The 18,011-nt window shown below is 46.9% G+C and overlaps 1 protein-coding gene across 2 annotated transcripts in view; it reads right to left on the bottom strand.

The window, feature by feature from the left end:
* The window catches only part of cdk15 (cyclin-dependent kinase 15), a 152,861-nt gene extending 141,081 nt beyond the window's left edge, over positions 1 to 11,780 (bottom strand). For both annotated transcript variants that reach the window (XM_072481644.1, XM_072481638.1), the window contains exons 1-2: positions 11,466 to 11,780; positions 1,587 to 1,618 (exon numbers count right to left, since the gene is read on the bottom strand). In XM_072481644.1, the coding sequence (XP_072337745.1) occupies positions 1,587 to 1,618; positions 11,466 to 11,511 (78 nt within the window). In that variant the 5' untranslated portion in view covers positions 11,512 to 11,780. The remainder of the gene's footprint in view (positions 1 to 1,586; positions 1,619 to 11,465) is intronic.
* Positions 11,781 to 18,011: the final 6,231 nt, after the last annotated feature.

The raw sequence follows: 18,011 nt of genomic DNA on the forward strand, positions 1-18,011 counted from the left end.
ACAGGCGCCGGAATGTGGCGACTGGGGGATTTTCACAGTAACATCATTGCAGTGTTAATGTAAGCCTACTGGTGACAATAAAGATTATTATTTTTTTCCCGCTCCCACATTTCTGTTTTCTCCTTTAACGCATCAATACCACTTGCCTCAACTACTCATTGCCAGTGAATCGCTTTGTCCTCAGCTTTCATACCGGAATTACCTCAAAAGAAGCTTCCCTTCCATTCCGAACGCTTGCCAGACTGGACTCAGATCCTGAACAGCAACAGATTCTTCCCCATGTTCTCCACTTGGACATTCTATCCCTGACTGCACAGCCCTCCCTCAGCGAGACTTCAAACAAATTACTGTTCAGTCACAGGGCTAGAGTCTCATGACTCGTCACAACAAGGCTCTAGTCAGGAGGCAGGCAACTCCTCACCAGAACGAGCAGTGAGCCCAGCATTTCCCAGAGCTGGCAACCTGTCAGGAACAGTGAGCAAAGTGGGAATGTCCAAGGAGGTGCCTGGAAGTCTTTTGCAAAATTGAAACGTAGACAAGACAAGAGGAGATTGGCTGTATTGGGAAAGTGCAGAGTGAGTAATTCAGAATGAGAAGAATGCAAGAGAGCAGCAAAGGGAAAGAATGGAGTGGGGAAACAAGCTGGGATCACCCCATGAGTATGGAGCCACGCTAATAAGATGCCAGAGCGGAGGAGCTATTGATTGGGGGGTGGAGCTTGACACCAGAGGGGGAGGAATTATTGACTGGTGTGTGGATCTAGAGCACACCAGAGGAGGGGCTATTGACTGTGGGGGGGGTGGATATAGAGCTCAGAGAAGGAAGAGTAGGAGCTGGGGAATTCAGCTCAGAGATGGCAGAGCTATTGCCTGAGTGGGGCGGAGCTTGACACCAGAGGGGGAGGAGATATTGACTTAGTGGGGCAGAGCTTGACACCAGAAGGGGAGAACTATTGATTGAGGGTAGGGGTGGAGCTGGAGCCCAGCGGAGGAGCTACTGCCCAAATCCCATAGGCAGGGATTATTTCGCAAATTGGGAGCATCTATTGCCCTGGGGTTAGAGCCATCCCTCAATGAGAGACAAGGTAGGTCCCAAGCAGAAGGACTGAAGCATAGAGAGGGAGGAGTGAAACCCGGGGGAGCAGCCAGAGGACAAAAGGGAGGCGCCCCAGCTCTGGGGTGAATGATAGGGTGGGGGAGGAGCTGGAAAAGAAGGGGAGGTGCTGGAGTAAAGGGGAGGAGCTTTAGCAGAAGGTGGGAACTATAGCGGAGGGCGGGACAGGGACGGAGGGAGCTGGAGCAAAAGGGGTGGAGTTAAAGCCCAGTGGAGCTGAGGCTTAGAGTTGGACTCCTGTGGGTGGAAGTGACAGGGCCCAGTGAAGGGTCTGTCCTACCCACTTCATCTGAAACTCCCTCGCATCCCCAACAGACTCCGGCTCAACGCATGCAGCACTCTCAAACTCCTGGATTGCTTTAGACATGGACAATAAAGGCCTGTATGCCTGACAGTGACATCTATAACCTAAAAACAATCCACTCAAAGTGAATGAATCAACCTCACTCTCACTGAGCAGCAGAACCTTTTACCTCTTTATATCCAGGGTGTCGGTGTGTGAGACCTGTTAAAAATAAATAACAAACTGAGTAGTCTGAATACTTATTGAAGATATTATAGAACAAGGAAAAACAGAAATCAGAAATAAGAGCAGAAAATGCGAGAACTTTGCCACCCATCCCCCAACATAGAATCCCTACAGTGTAGGAGGAGGCCAATTGGGCCATTGAGTCTGCACCAACCCTCCCAAAGAGCAGCCTATCTAGGCCCACTCCCCCACCCTATCCACCGCAATCCTGTTGCCCCACCCAACCTGCATATTTTAGGATTGTGGGAGGAAACCGGAGCACCCAGAGGAAACCCACGCAGACACGGGGAGAACGTGCAGACTCCACACAGACAGTCACTGGAGATCGGAATCGATCTCGGGGTCTCTGACGCTGTGAGGCAGCAGAGCTAACTGTACTGCCGTGCTGCCCATATCTGGAAAAGAGGTTGATAATTATAACACAGCTTGCATTTATATGGTTCCATTAACGTAATAATACTTCCCAAACCAATTCACAAGAGCATTGTGCAGCAAAATTCAACATTGAGTCGCATGAGGAGGATAAAGGAACATAGGAACAGGAGTAGGCCATTCAGCCCCTCCAGCCTGTCCCGCTATTCAATGAGATCATGGCTGATCTGTGGCCTAACCCAAACACCTGCCTTTGGCCCATATCCCTTAATATCTTTGCTCAACAAAAATCTATCTCAGATTTAAAATTAACAACTGTTCCAGCTCCAACTGCTGTTTGTGGGAGAGAGTTCCAAACTTCTGCCACCTTTTGCATGAGGAAGTGTTTCCTGACATCTCTCCTGAACGGTCTGGACCTAATTTGTAAAACAAGCCCTCTAGTTTTAGAATCTCCAAAGAGTGGGAATAGTTTACCTTTATCTACCCTGTCTATTTCTGTTAATATCTTGAATACTTTGATCAGATCACCCCTTAATCTTCTAAATTCTAGTGAAAACGTGCCTAATTTGTGTAATTTCTCTCTGGGCATCCTTCACCTGTTTCCATTTAGAAAGTACCCTGCTCTATCCATTTTTGGTCCAAAATGGATAACCTCACACTTGCTTACTTTGAGTTCCATCTGCCACAATTTTGCCCATTCACCCAGTCTGTCAATATCTTCATGCAATTTTATGCTATCAGCTGATCTGTCTACAATGCCATCTAACTTTGTATCATCTGCAGATTTAGATATATGACTTTCTATGCCATCATCCAAGTCATTAATGAATAATGGGAATAAGTCTTTAATAATATTTTTATTAGTGACACAAGTAGGCTTACATTAACACTGCAATGAAGTTACTGTGAAAAGCCCCTAGACACCACACTACTGCACATGCTCGAGTACACTGAGGGAGAATTCAGAATGTCCAATTCACCGAACAAGCACGTCTTTCAGGACTTGTGGGGGGAAACCGGAGCACCCGGAGGAAACCCACGCAGACACGGGGAGAACATGCAGACTCCACACAGTGACCCAAGCGGGAATCGAACCCGGGTCCCTGGCGCTGTGAAGCAACAGTTCTAACCACAGTTCTACTGTGCCATCCCCAACACAGATCTCTGTGGTACACCACGAGTCTCCTCCTGCCAATTAGAATAATTACCCATTATCCCCACTCTCTCTCGCTGCCACTCAACCAATTTCCTAATCATATTAATAATTTGCCCTCAACTCCATGGGCTTCCAACTTAGTTAACAGTCTCTTCGGTGAGGCTTTATCAAATGCCTTCTGGAAGTCCATATAAATAACATCCAGAGGCATTCTCCTGTCCACTACCTCCGTCAGGCACTTCAGAAAATTCAATAAGATTAGTTAGGCATGAGGGGCAGCACGGTGACAAAGTAGTTAGCACTGCTGCCTCACGCCGCTGAGGTCCCAGGTTCGATCACGGCTCTGGGCCACTGTCCGTGTGGGGATTGCACATTCTCCCCATGTTTGCGTGGGTTTTGCCCCTACAACCCAAAGATGTGCAGGATTGGTGGATTGGCCATACTAATTGGAAAAAATGAATGGGGTACTCTAAATTTATTTAAAAAAGAAAAAAAAAAGATTAGTCAGGCATGACCTTCCCTTCACAAATCTATGCTGGCACTCCCTGATTGACCAAAATGTTTTGAGGTATTCAGTTACCCCATCCCTGATTATAAACTCCAGCAATTTGCCCACCACAGATGTTAGGCTAACTGGTCTGTGATTCCTTGGTTTCCCCTTTCACCTTTCTTAAAAAGTGGAGTGACATGTGCAATTTTCCAATCCAGAGGGACTACTCGGGTCAGGTCAGATGATCAAAAACTTGGTCAAAGATGTGGGTTTTAAAAAAAGGATGGAGGTGGAGAGGATTAGGGAGAGAATTCTAGAGCTTGGGGTCCAGGAGATGGGAAAGTGATCAAGTCAGCCTAGAAGGCAGAGCAAAGATAAACGTGTTAAGACACAAGGAAATAACGCAACAAAAACAGAAAATGCTGAACAATCTCAGCAGGTCTGACAGTATCTGTCGAGAGAATGGAGCTAATGTTTCGAGTCTGGATGACTCTTTGTCAATATATATGGCAAGAATATGGCAAGGCTGGTTGGCATTTATTTTAATGCAAGGGGCCTTATGGGCAAGGCAGATGTATTAGGGCACTGATTAACACATGGGAGTATAATATTATTGCTATCACAGAGACATGTTTGAGGGAGGGGCAGAACTGACAGCATAATATAGGGGCTGGTTTAGCACTGGGCTAAATAGCTGGCTTTTAAGGCAGGCCAGCAGCATGGTTCAATTCCCATACCAGCCTCCCCGAAAAGGCGCCGGAATGTGGCGACTAGGGGCTTTTCACAGTAACTTCATTTGAAGCCTACTTGTGACAATAAGCAATTTTCATTTCATTTCATTTTTCATATTCTGGGGTATAGAATATTCAGGCGAGGTAGGGGGGATGTAAAAGAGGAGATGCTGTTGCAATATTGATCAAGGAGTTGATTACTGCAGTAAGGAGGGATGATATCTTAGAAGATTCCTCAAATTAGGCCATATGGGAAGAACTTAAAGACAGAAAAGGGGTAATCACATTGCTGGGAGTGCACTATAGGTTTCCAAACAGTCAGGGAGAGATAGAAGAGCAGATATGTGAGAAAATCTCAAGAAGTGTAAAAACAATAGGGTAATAATAGTAGGGGATTTCAACTTCCCCAATATTAATTGGGATAAGCAAATTGTAGAATTATTAGAGGGGCTGGAATTCTTGAAGTGCATCCAGGAGAGCCTTTTGAGCCAGCATTTAGAAAGTTCTACAAGAGAGAGGACCTACTTTTAGGGAATGAAGCCAGGCAGATGGTAGAAGTGTCAATGGGGGAGCATTTCAGTAATAGTGATCATACCTCAGTGAGATTTAGGGTAATTATGGAAAAGGACAAAGATGGACCGGAAATAAAGCTTCTGAATTAGGGGGAAGGCTGATTTTAATAAGATAAGACAGGATCTGGCCAAAGTTGACTGGGAGCAGCTACTTGCAGGAAGATCCAGGAGGAGTAATTCAAAACGGAGAGTGAGTACAATGCCAACATGTTCCCATAAAGGTAAAGGATGAGACCAACAAGTCCAGAGAACCCTGGGTGTCAAGGGATATACAGGATTGGATAAGGGAAAAAGGGAGGCTTATGACTCATACAGGGGGCTCAAAACAGTGAAAACCTAGAGGAGTATAGAAAGTGCATGGGTGTACTTAAAAAATAAATTAGGAGAGTGAAGAGGGAGCATGAAAAAACACTGGCAGAAAAAATAAAGGAAAATTCCAAAGTGTTTTATAAGTATATTAAGAGCAAGAGGATAATCAGGCAAAGAGTAGGGCCTATTAGGGACCAAAGTGGCAACCAGTGTATGGAGCCAAATGATGTAGGTGAGGTATTAAATGAGTATTTTGCATGTGTGTTCACTATGGAGAAGGACAATGTTGTATCAAAAGGAGAGAGGAGGACTTTGATATAAATGAACTGATTAGCACAGAGAGGGAGGAGACATTTACGGTTCTAATAGGCTTAAAAGTGAATAAACGCCCAGGCCCAGATGAGATGTATCCTAGGCTGCTGAGTGACGTAAGGGAGGAGATTGCAAGGGCTCTGATGTTAATTTTCAAATCCTCTCTGGCCACAGGAGAGGTGCCAGAGGACTGGGGAACAGCAAATGTGGTACCATTATTCAAGAAGGGAAGTAGGGAAAAACAAGGTAATTATAGGCCAGTGAGTCTAACATCAGTGGTAGGGAAATTATTGGAAACAATTCTGAGGCACAGAATTAATCCCCACTTGGAAAGGCAAGGATTAATCAAGGATAGTCAGCATGGCTCTGTCAAAGGAAGGTCATGTCTAACAAATTTGATTTAATTTTTTGAGGAGCTGACTAGGTGTGAGATGTGACTACTCCAGTTGATGTAGTTTACATGACCTTCAGTAAGGTTTTTGACAAGGTCCCGCATGGGAGACTGCTCAAGAAGGTAAGAGCCTGTGGGATCCATGGCAATTTGACAAATCGAATCCAAAATTGGCTTAGTGGCAGGAGGCAGAGGGTGATGGTCCAAGGTTATTTTTATGAATGGAAACCTGTGTCCAGTGGTGTTCCACAGGGATCGTCGATGCTGGGTTCCTTGTTGTTTGCAGTGTACATTAATTATCTAGATGTGAATGTGGGGGGTATTATGATCAGTATGTTTGCAAATGACATGAAAATTGGTGGTGTGGTAAATAGTGAGGAGGAAAGACTTAGATTACAGGACGATATAAGTGGGCAGAACAGCGGTAAATGGAATGTAACCCTGAAAAGTGAGAGGTGATGCATTTTGGGAGGACTAACAATGCAAGGGAATACACAATGAATAGCAGTATTATAACCTCAGACCAGATCCCAACAGTGGCTAGGATACTGGACAGAAACTCCAATATTTTATTCTAATTTTGTAAGACTGTGAGAAAAGGATACCTCATGCTAGGTAAAATTCATGCAAAATAGCGATATGGTATATTAAAACAAACTTTATTACAAACACAGTATTGAAATATCTTTAACATCACTCAAGACAATAACTTACAATTACCTCTTAAACAAAGATAATCAATATAGTGACACAATAACCCTTAACTGCTATCTTTATTCCCACTCAAAACACAAACCATCTCAGCTTTCAATTCGCTTTTGTTTTATAAATTTAGAGTACCCAATTATATTTTTTTCCAATTAAGGGACAATTTAGCATGGCCCTAAATCCAGCCCAATACATCTCAAATTCCCACATTCGTCACAGTAGAACTCTGGGCAGCACGGTGGTGCAATGGTTAGCACTGCTGCCTACGGCGCTGAGGACCCGGGTTCAATTCCAGCCCTGAGTCACTGTCTATGTGGAGTTTGCACAGTCACCCGTGTCTGCATGAGTTTCACCCCCACAACCCAAAGATGTGCAGGTTAAGTAGGTTGGCCACGCTAAATTGCCCCTTAATTGGAAAAAAATAATAATTAGGTGCTCCTGGAGCATTTCAGCTATGAAGAGAGGCTGGATAGGCTGGGGTTGTTTTCCTTGGAGCAGAGAAGGGGGGGCGGGGAGTGTACAAAATCATGAGACATATAGAGAGGGGAGTGTCCAACCAACAACCCAACTAGACACGACTGCACTCAATGCATATACCCCTCATGGGGGAATCGAGAGGGGCACCATCTCAAAATAAAGGGCCTTTCATTTAATACATATTTCTTCTCTCAGAGGAGCATAAATGTTTGGAATTCAGTGGGGGACAGTGTCACTGAACATCCTGGAGGCTGAGTTGGACAGATTTCTGATTGACAAGTGGGCAAAGGATTTGGGGGTGGGGTGGGGGCAGGCAAGGGAGGTGTTAAGGCCACAGTCCGATTGGCCATGATCTTATTGAATTGTCGTGATCTTATCAAGTGTCTGGATGGCTTGATCTTGCCCCTGTGGCTTATGTACCCATGACCTCAAGTTGCCCAAAGCCCCCTTAAGGGGGCTACAGTCACCCATCTTCTCTCGAGAACTGAGCCAAGTCAACTCTTGATGGAGCTTGGGACCAGCACGGGAAAAGCACTGGAGGATGGCTGGGCCTGGTCAAGGCTTTTAGTTCTGAGCTCTGTACCTCAGGCAGAATATGTTGGCTTCTGTAGGGGTAATATTTGCCATAATGACCCCAGGACTAATTTACAAGAACAGATCGCATAAACTAGGCTTGTATTTGCCGCAATATAGAACATTGAGGAGTGATCGAATTGAGGTGTTTAAGCTGATTAATGGATTTGATGGGGCGGAGAGGGAGAGACTATCCCCTCTGGTTTAGGGGTTGGGGGGAAGGGGGGGTAAGTCTGGAACAAGAGGGTAGAACTTTCAAATTCGAGCCTGCCCATTCAGGGGTGATGTCCAGAATGCACAAAGGAATGTGAAAGTCTGTAACTCTCTCCCCCTAAAAAGCGACTTAGGCTTGGGGTCCAGTGAAAATTTCAGAGCTTTTAGGCCATGGTATTAGGGGAGTCAGAAACATGGAGATAAAATATCAAACATGACCTAATTGGATCAGGCTTGAGGGGCTGAATGGTCTTATGTTCCTATGTTGCATCCCAGCATTGACCAGTTTACCTGCTGACTATAATATGCTCAGCTGCTGGTTCCCTGGGCCAAAGCCTGCTGAGCACCCTGAGTTGGGTAAAAGCAGATAGCCACAGATTATAAACCCAAATAGCAAAATGAACTGACTCCAGCAAGCTCGGAGTGACCACATGAAAACTCCTCTTTGTAAAAGAGGGATTTGAATGCACAGATGAGGGAGGCATTTATTTACTGCCCCTCACCAGCTGCTCCGAGAAAGTGAACGGTCCCCACCCAGAACCAATATCAATGGTTTTGACATGACTGAGTGGCTCAGCCTTTTCAGAGGGGCAGTTAAGACTCAAACTGTGGGTCTGGAGTCACAAGTAGGCCAGACCAGGTAAGGATGGCATATTTATTTCCCGAAAGGACGTTAAGTTGGGTTTTAATGCCATCACAGAATCACACAGATACACAGAATAATACTGCACAGAAGTGACCCTTCGGCCCTTTGCTGCTGCACCAATGCATGTAAAACACCTGACCTGCCTCCCTAATCCCATTTGCCAGCACTTGGCCCATAGCCTTGAATGTTATGACGTGCCAAGTGCTCATCCAGGTACATTTTAAAGGATGTGAGGCAACCTGCCTCTACTACCCTCCCAGGCAGTGCATTCCAGGCCAACACCATCCTCTGGGTAAAAAAATATTTCCTCAAATCCCCCCTAAACTTCCTGCCCCTCATCTTGAACTTGCGGATAGCGATGAGGACTGTCGGAGGATACAGCAGGATTTAGATTGTTTGGAGACTTGGGCGGAGAGATGGCAGATGGAGTTTAATCCGGACAAATGTGAGGTAATGCATTTTGGAAGGTCTAATGCAGGTAGGGAATATACAGTGAATGGTAGAACCCTCAAGAGTATTGAAAGTCAAAGAGATCTAGGAGTACAGGTCCACAGGTCATTGAAAGGGGCAACACAGGTGGAGAAGGTAGTCAAGAAGGCATACGGCATGCTTGCCTTCATTGGCCGGGGCATTGAGTATAAGAATTGGCAAGTCATGTTGCAGCTGTATAGAACCTTAGTTAGGTTCACTGGGTCCGTATCCCTCTATTCCCATCCTATTCATGTATTTCATCCTCTTCACTGCTACCCAGCCCCCCTCCACCCTGGACACAGGCACACACTTGGAGTATAGTGTTCAATTCTGGTCGCCACACTACCAGAAGGATGTGGAGGCTTTAGAGAGGGTGCAGAAGAGATTTACCAGAATGTTGCCTGGTATGGAGGGCATTAGCTATGAGGAGCGGTTGAATAAACTCGGTTTGTTCTCACTGGAACGAAGGAGGTTGAGGGGAGACCTGATAGAGGTATACAAAATTATGAGGGGCATAGACAGAGTGGATTGTCAGAGGCTTTTCCCCAGGGTAGAGGGGTCAATTACTAGGGGGCATAGGTTTAAGGTGATAAGGGCAAGGTTTAGAGTAGATGTACGAGGCAAGTTTTTTACGCAGAGGGTAGTGGGTGCCTGGAACTCGCTACCGGAGGAGGTGGTGGAAGCAGGGACAATAGTGACATTTAAGGGGCATCTTAACAAATACATGAATAGGATGGGAATAGAGGGATACGGACCCAGGAAGTGTAGAAGATTGTAGTTTAGTCGGGCAGCATGGTCGGCACGGGCTTGGAGGGCCAAAGGGCCTGTTCCTGTGCTGTACATTTCTTTGTTCTTTGTTCTTTTGTTCTTTGTGTCCTCTCGCAACTGATCTTTTAACTAATGGGAACAGCTGCTCCCTATCCACCCTGTCCAAGCCCTTCATAATCTTATACACCTCGATCAGGTCACTCCTCATTTTTTTCTGCTCCAGCAAAAACAAGCCAAGCCTATCCAACGTCTCTTCATAACTTAAATGTTCCATCTCAGGCAACATCCTGGTGAATCGCCCCTGCACCCACTCCAGTGCAATCACATCCTTCCTATAATGTGGCAACCAGAGTTGCACACTGTATTCCAGCTGTGGCCTAACCAAACTTGCATACAATTCCAAAATTACCTCCCTGCTTTTGTAATCTATGCCTCGATTGATAAAGGCAAGTGCCCCATTTGCCTTTTTCACCACCCTATTAACCTGCCCTCCCACCTTCAGAGATCCATACTTCTGTTGATATATTCTTCACTGCTACCCAGCCCCCCTCCACCCTGGACACAGGCACAGACACACACAGACATAAACACACACAGGCACACACCCACAGATACGTACACACCCACAGACAGAAACACACGCACACAGACATCCACACAGACACAGCTGCACACAGGCACACACAGATGCAGACACAGGCACAAACACACAGGCAAGCACACATGTGCATACACAGACATCCGCACACAGGCACACATGCATATACATGTGCAGACACACATGCACACACACATAGACATGCACACAAAAGCACACACAGGCATATATACACACACACACACAAACACAGGCACATGCACGTGCACACAGGCACAGACACATACACACACACAGGCACACACATACACACACCCAAGCACACATACACACAGACAAGCAGGCACACACACTCAGGCACATACACAAGCACATACACAGAGGCACACACAGGTGCACATACACAGGCGCACACTCATAAACATACACACACAGGCGCGCACACAGACATGCACACACACAGCCACACGCACAGACCCACATGCACGCAGACACACAAATGCGCACACTAGTACACACACACTTCAATACACACAAAAACGTGGCCACAGACACACACACACACAGATACAGACACAATCATATACACAGAAACGCAAACACACACAGACAGATTCAGATACAAGGACACACAATTCCTGTGTTTGGGCGATTGGGAATGCATATCAGGAGCAGGAATGTGTTACAGTCCGCCACTGGGCTCAACTCACAGAGATCTCATCCTGAGCTGGCTCTCCAGGTTGAAAATGCAAATGTGGTCCTTGCTGCATTAATTCCCCGACCCTGCCCGCCCCCACCCCATCTCCCCCTCTTGTGGAAAACCATCTCCTCCCAACGCACACGGAGGGAAAGATCAATCTGTCCTTGACCTCGAAGGATTAACAGTGATCAGTTTGTTATCCGGTGCTGCCAATTTGATGTCTGAGAGCTGGGACAATCCGTGTTGGAGGTGAAGCTGGGCTTTAAATGCAAAGGCCGGGCAAGTGCAACCAGGGACGGGCTCAGATTCAGTGCAGTCTGTCGATGCATTGCTCACCTAAGCGGCTCAGTGTGTCTGCGGCAGCCTGTCTCAGAGTCTTCATTCCGGAGTCTCTGCCTGGTTGGAAGCGTCACTTGCTCCAAACCAGCGGAGCATCCCAGCTCTCCAGCAGCTTGAGGCCGGCTCCTGTATCCTGTGTCAGGGGGAAGACTGGACCACCGGCCCTACCCCTCTGTCTGATTGCAATAACTTCCCAGGACACACGGCAGCTGCACACAACCACAGCAGATCATTAAATACAGCAAGGCAGAGTGTCCTGACCCCAGCACACACACACAAACAGCAATCCCAGCACACATACAAACAGCAATCCCAGCCCACACACACGCAAAGCAATCCCAGCACACACACCAATCCCTGCACACACACACAAACAGCAATCCCAGCACACACACAACAATCCCAGCACACACAAACAGCAATCCCAGCACACACAGCAATCCCAGCCCACACACACAAACAATCCCAGCACTCACACACAAACAGCAATTCCAGCAGACACACACCAATCCCAGCACACACACAAACAGCAATCCCAGCACATACACATCAATCCCAGCACACACACAAACACCAATCCCAACACACACCAATCCCTGCACACACAAACAGCAATCCCAGCAGACACACACCAATCCCAGCACACACACAAACAGCAATCCCAGCCCACACACACAAACAACAAGCCCAGCACACACACCAATCCCAGCACACTCTCACACACAAACAGCAATTCCAGCAGACACACACCAATCCCAGCACACACACACAAACAGCAATCCCAGCACATACACACCAATCCCAGCGCACACACACACACAAATAGCAATCCCAGCACACGCACACCAATCCCAGCACACACACAAACACCAATCCCAACACACACCAATCCCAACACACACACACCAATCCCAGCACACACACCAAACGCAGCACACACATGCAGACATGTGGCAGCATGGTAGCACAAGTGATTAGCACTGTGGCTTCACAGTGCCAGGGCCCCAGGTTCGATTCCCTGCTGGATCACTGTCTGTGCGGAGTCTGCACGTTCTCCCTGTGTCTGCGTGAGTTTCCTCCGGGTGCTCCGGTTTCCTCAAACAGTCCAAAGACGTGCCAGTTAGGTGGATTGGCCATGATAAATTGCCCTTAGAGACCAAAAAAGGTTAGATGGGGTTATTGGGTTACAGGGATAGGGTGGAAGTGAGGACTTAAGTGGGTTGGTGCAGACTCGATGGGCCAAATGGCCTCCTTCTGCACTGTATGTTCTAAAAAAAAACACCAACCCCAGCACACACATCAATACCGGCACATACACCAATCCCAGCACATACACACACCAATCCCAGCACATATATACACCAATCCCAGCACACACACACACACCAATCTCAGCACACACACACCAATCCCAGCACATACACGCCAATCCCAGCACACACACACACCAACCCCAGCATACACACACCAATCCCAGCACATACACATACCAATTCCAGCATACATATCAATTCCAACACACACACCAATCCCAGCATGCACACCAATCCCAGCACACACACCAATCCCAGCACACACACACGAATCCCAGCACACACACACTAATTCCAGGTCACACACATCAATTCCAGCACACACACCAACCCTAGCACACACATACTAACCCCAGCACCCACACACCAATCCCAGCACACACACCAATCCTAGCACACACACCAATCCCAGCACACACACACCAATCCCAGCACACACACACCAATCCCAGAACACACACCAATCCCAGCACACACACACTAACCCCAGAACATGCACATTAACCCCAGCACACTCACACCGGTCAAGGTGACGGTCGCCCTGAACTTTTACACGACGGGGTCCTTCCAGGCGCCGAGTGGGGACCTGTCCGGGATCTCACAGACCTCGGTGCACAGGTGTATCCACGCCGTCATGGAGTCCAGGCAGGCACAGGAGGCCGCATGATGTGTGCGCCAGGGCCAACATGCATGGGATGTCTGATTGCCTCCAGGTTCACCAACTGGGGTGGGTGGGGGGACTGGCCAGGAGAACGGACACCTCATCCCAATCCAAAACCCCCTAACTCCCCTCCCCCCCACCTGGCCCCCTCCCCCTTCCCGCATGCAACCTCACCCATGATACATACCTGCCGCACTACGGGATGGGGGCCTGGGTTGGCAGTAACAACGGGTCTGGTCCATGGGATGGAGGATGATGACAACCCGCTCTGAGATGAGCTCTGGTGCTCCACATCATCTGACAACGTCTGACACCTGTCCAGGGTAACACTTTCCACCATCCACCTGGGTGATCCCTGCATGCGAGCTGGCTACTCTATCACATGGTCCCATCGATTCCCTGAGGTGACAGTGGTGGGGATGGTGATGGGGGGGGGGGGGGATTGTGGGGAGCTCAGGCCACCCACAACGGCCATCCACTCCCCCCTTCCCTCCCCCATGTTTGGCACACTGAGACCAGCCACCCCTCACATTCATCCCACAGAGAACTGTGACAGGTTGTAACTGTGGTAGCAGGTGTTTAATGTGAGTTCTCCCAGTGAGCCAGAGAAGACAGAGCCAGGAGTGAGACACAGCTAAGTGTGAGTTTGTGAATTTGAATCTAGGTGGGAATTCGAAGCTGGGTGGGGAGGAAGTGCTTTTTATCCCTGGTAAGTGACTGATAAGTAGTGTTTCTGTTTTTCTGTTTCTTTTCATTGGTATATTTATTTATTTTTTCTTTGTTGTTTTTTTTGTTGAATTTGAAATTGTTGAAGTTAACCGAAGGTTTAAGACATGGCAGGAGATCTCAGACCCGTGTCATGCTCCTCGTGTGCGATGTGGGAGCTCAGGGACACGTCCACTGTCCCTGGCTCCTTCACGTGCAAGAAGTGTGTCCAGTTGCAGCTCCTGTTAGACCGCTTGACGGCTCTGGAGCTGCGGATGGACTCACTTTGGAGCATCCGCGATGCTGAGGACGTCGTGGATAGCACGTTTAGCGAGTTGGTCACACCGCAGGTGAAAGGTACTGAGGGAGATAGTAAATGGGAGACCAAAAGACAGAGCAAGAGTAGGAAGGCAGTGCAGGTGTCCTCTGCGGTCATCTCCCTGCAAAACAGATATACCGCTTTGGATACTGTTGAGGGAGATGGCTCACCAGGGGAAGGCAGCAGCAGCCAGGTTCATGGCACTGTGGCTGGCTCTGCTGCGCAGCTGAGCAGGAAGAAGAATGTCAGGGCTATAGTGATAGGGGACTTAATTGTAAGGGGAATAGACAGGCGGTTCTGCGGACGCAATCGAGACTCCAGGATGGTATATTGCCTCCCTGGTGCAAGGGTCAAGGATGTCTCGGAGCGGCTGCAGGACATTCTGGGGGGGGAGGGTGAACAGCCAGCTGTCGTGGTGCACATAGGCACCAACGATATAGGTAAAAAAAACGGGACGAGGTCCTACAAGCTGAATTTAGGGAGCTAGGAGTTAAACTAAAAAGTAGGACCTCAAAGGTAGTAATGTCAGGATTGCTACCAGTGCCACGAGCTAGTCAGAGTAGGAATGTCAGGATAGAGAGGATGAATGTGTGGCTCGAGAGATGGTGTAAGAGGGAGGGATTCAAATTCCTGGGACATTGGAACCGGTTCTGGGGGAAGTGGGACCAGTACAAACCGGACGGTCTGCACCTGGGCAGGACTGGAACCGATGTCCTAGGGAGGGTGTTTGCTAGAGCTGTTGGGGAGAGTTTAAACTAATGTGGCAGGGGGATGGGAACCCATGCAGGAAGTTGGAAGGTAGTAAAACAGGGACAGAAATAAAAGGCAGTAAGGGGGAAAGTGTAAGGCAGAGAAGCCATAGTCAAAAATCAAAAAGGGCGACAGTACAAGGTACAGTGACTGAGGGGAGCTCAGTGAATAGGACCAGGAATACTAAAAGAAATAAAATGGGAAGTGAAAACATTAATGGTAAGTGACGCGGCAGATATGGGTTCAATGACAAGGAAAATTAGGAGAAAGGTTAAGAGGAAATATAACTTAGGCGAGGTTACTGATCGAGGTGTTAAGATTCAGAACAGAGGTAAAAAAGCCAACATAAGTGTACTTTACCTGAATGCTCGTAGTATTCGGAATAAGGTAAATGAGTTGATGGCGCAAATCATCGTGAATGACTATGATTTAGTGGCCATTACTGAAACATGGTTAAAGGATGGTCACGACTGGGAGTTAAATATCCGAGGGTATCAAACTTTTCGGAAGGACAGAGTGGATGGTAAGGGAGGTGGTGTAGCTCTGTTATTTAAGGATGACATCCGGGCAACAGTAAGGGATGACATCGGTGCTATGGAGGATAAGGTTGAATCCATTTGGGTGGAAATCAGGAACAGTAAGGCAAAAAAGTCACTGATAGGAGTAATCTATAGGCCACCAAATAGTAAAATTATGGTGGGGCAGGCAATAAACAAAGAAATAACTGATGCATGTAGAAATGGTACAGCAGTTATCATGGGGGATTTAAATCTACATGTCGATTGGTTTAACCAGGTCGGTCAAGGCAGCCTTGAGGAGCAGTTTATAGAATGTATCCGCGATAGTTTCCATAACAGTATGTAATGGAACCTACAAGGGAACAAGCGGTCCTAGATCTGGTCCTGTGTAATGAGACAGGATTGATTCAGGATCTCATAGTTAGGGATCCTCTCGGAATGAGCGATCACAATATGGTGGAATTTAAAATACAGATGGAGGGTGAGAAGGTAAAATCAAGCACTAGAGTTTTGTGCTTAAACAAAGGAGATTACAATGGGATGAGAGAAGAACTAGCTAAGGTAGACTGGGAGCAAAGACTTTATAGTGAAACAGTTGAGAAACAGTGGAGAACCTTCCAAGTGATTTTTCACAGTGCTCAGCAAAGGTTTATACCAACAAAAAGGAAGGGCGGTAAAAAGAGGGAAAATCGACCGTGGATATCTAAGGAAATAAGGGAGAGTACCAAATTGGAGGAAAAAACATACAAAGTAGCAAAGATCAGTGGGAGACTAGAGGACTGGGAAATCTTTAGGGGGCAACAGAAAAAAAGCTATAAAGAAGAGTAAGATAGATTATGAGAGTAAACTTGCTCAGAATATAAAAACAGATAGTAAAAGTTTCTACAAATACATAAAACAAAAAAGAGTGGCTAAGGTAAATATTGGTCCTTGCGAGGATGAGAAGGGAGATTTAGTAATGGGAGATGAGGAAATGGCTGAGGAACTGAACAGGTTTTTTGGGTCGGTCTTCACAGTGGAAGACACAAATAACATGCCAGTGACTGATGGAAATGAGGCTATGACAGGTGAGGACCTTGAGAGGATTGTTATCACCAAGGAGGTAGTGATGGGCAAGCTAATGGGGCTAAAGGTAGACAAGTCTCCTGGACCTGATGGAATGCATCCCAGAGTGCTAAAAGAGATGGCTAGGGAAATTGCAAATGCACTAGTGATAATTTACCAAAATTCACTAGACTCTGGGGTGGTCCTGGCGGATTGGAAATTAGCAAACGTGAAACCAGTTTAAAAAAGGAGGTAGGCAGAAAGCAGGTAATTATAGGCCAGTGAGCTTAACTTCGGTAGTAGGGAAGATGCTGGAATCTATCATCAAGGAAGAAATAGCGAGGCATCTGGATGGAAATTGTCCCATTGGGCAGACGCAGCATGGGTTCATAAAGGGCAGGTCATGCCTAACTAATTGAGTGGAATTTTTTGAGGACATTAACAGTGCGGTAGATAACGGGGAGCCAATGGATGTGGTAGCTCTGTCATTTAATGATGACATCCGGGCAGTAGTGAGGGTTGACATCGGTGCTATGGAGGATAAGGTTGAATCCATTTGGGTGGAAATCAGGAATAGTAAGACGAAAAAGTAATTGATAGGAGTGGTCTATAGGCCACCAAATAGTAACATTATGGTGAGACGGGCAATAAACAAAGAAATAACAGATGCATGTAGAAATGGTACAGCAGTTATCATGGGGGATTTTAATCTACATGTCGATTGGTTTAACCAGGTCGGTCAAGGCAGCCTTGAGGAGGAGTTTATAGAATGCATCCGCGATAGTTTCCTAGAACAGTACTATAATGGAACCTATGAGGGAACAAGCGATCCTAGATCTGGTCCTGTGTAGTGAGACAGGATTGATTAATGATCTCATAGTTAGGGATCCTCTCGGAAGGAGCGATCACAATAAGGTGGAATTTAAAATACAGATAGAGGGTGAGAAGGTAAAATCAAACACTAGTGTTTTGTGCTTAAACAAAGGAGATTACAATGGGATGAGAGAAGAACTAGCTAAGGTAGACTGGGAGCAAAGATTTTATGGTGAAACAGTTGAGGAACAGTGGAGAACCTTCCAAGCAATTTTTCACAGTGCTCAGCAAAGGTTTATATCCACAAAAAGGAAGGTCGGTAGAAAGAGGGAAAATCGGCTGTGGATATCCAAGGAAATAAGGGAGAGTATCAAATTGAAGGAAAAAGCAAACAAAGTGGCAAAATTAGTGGGAGACTAG

Source organism: Scyliorhinus torazame, chromosome 2 (genome assembly GCF_047496885.1).
Source record: "Scyliorhinus torazame isolate Kashiwa2021f chromosome 2, sScyTor2.1, whole genome shotgun sequence".
In the NCBI taxonomy this organism is placed as follows: domain Eukaryota; kingdom Metazoa; phylum Chordata; class Chondrichthyes; order Carcharhiniformes; family Scyliorhinidae; genus Scyliorhinus; species Scyliorhinus torazame.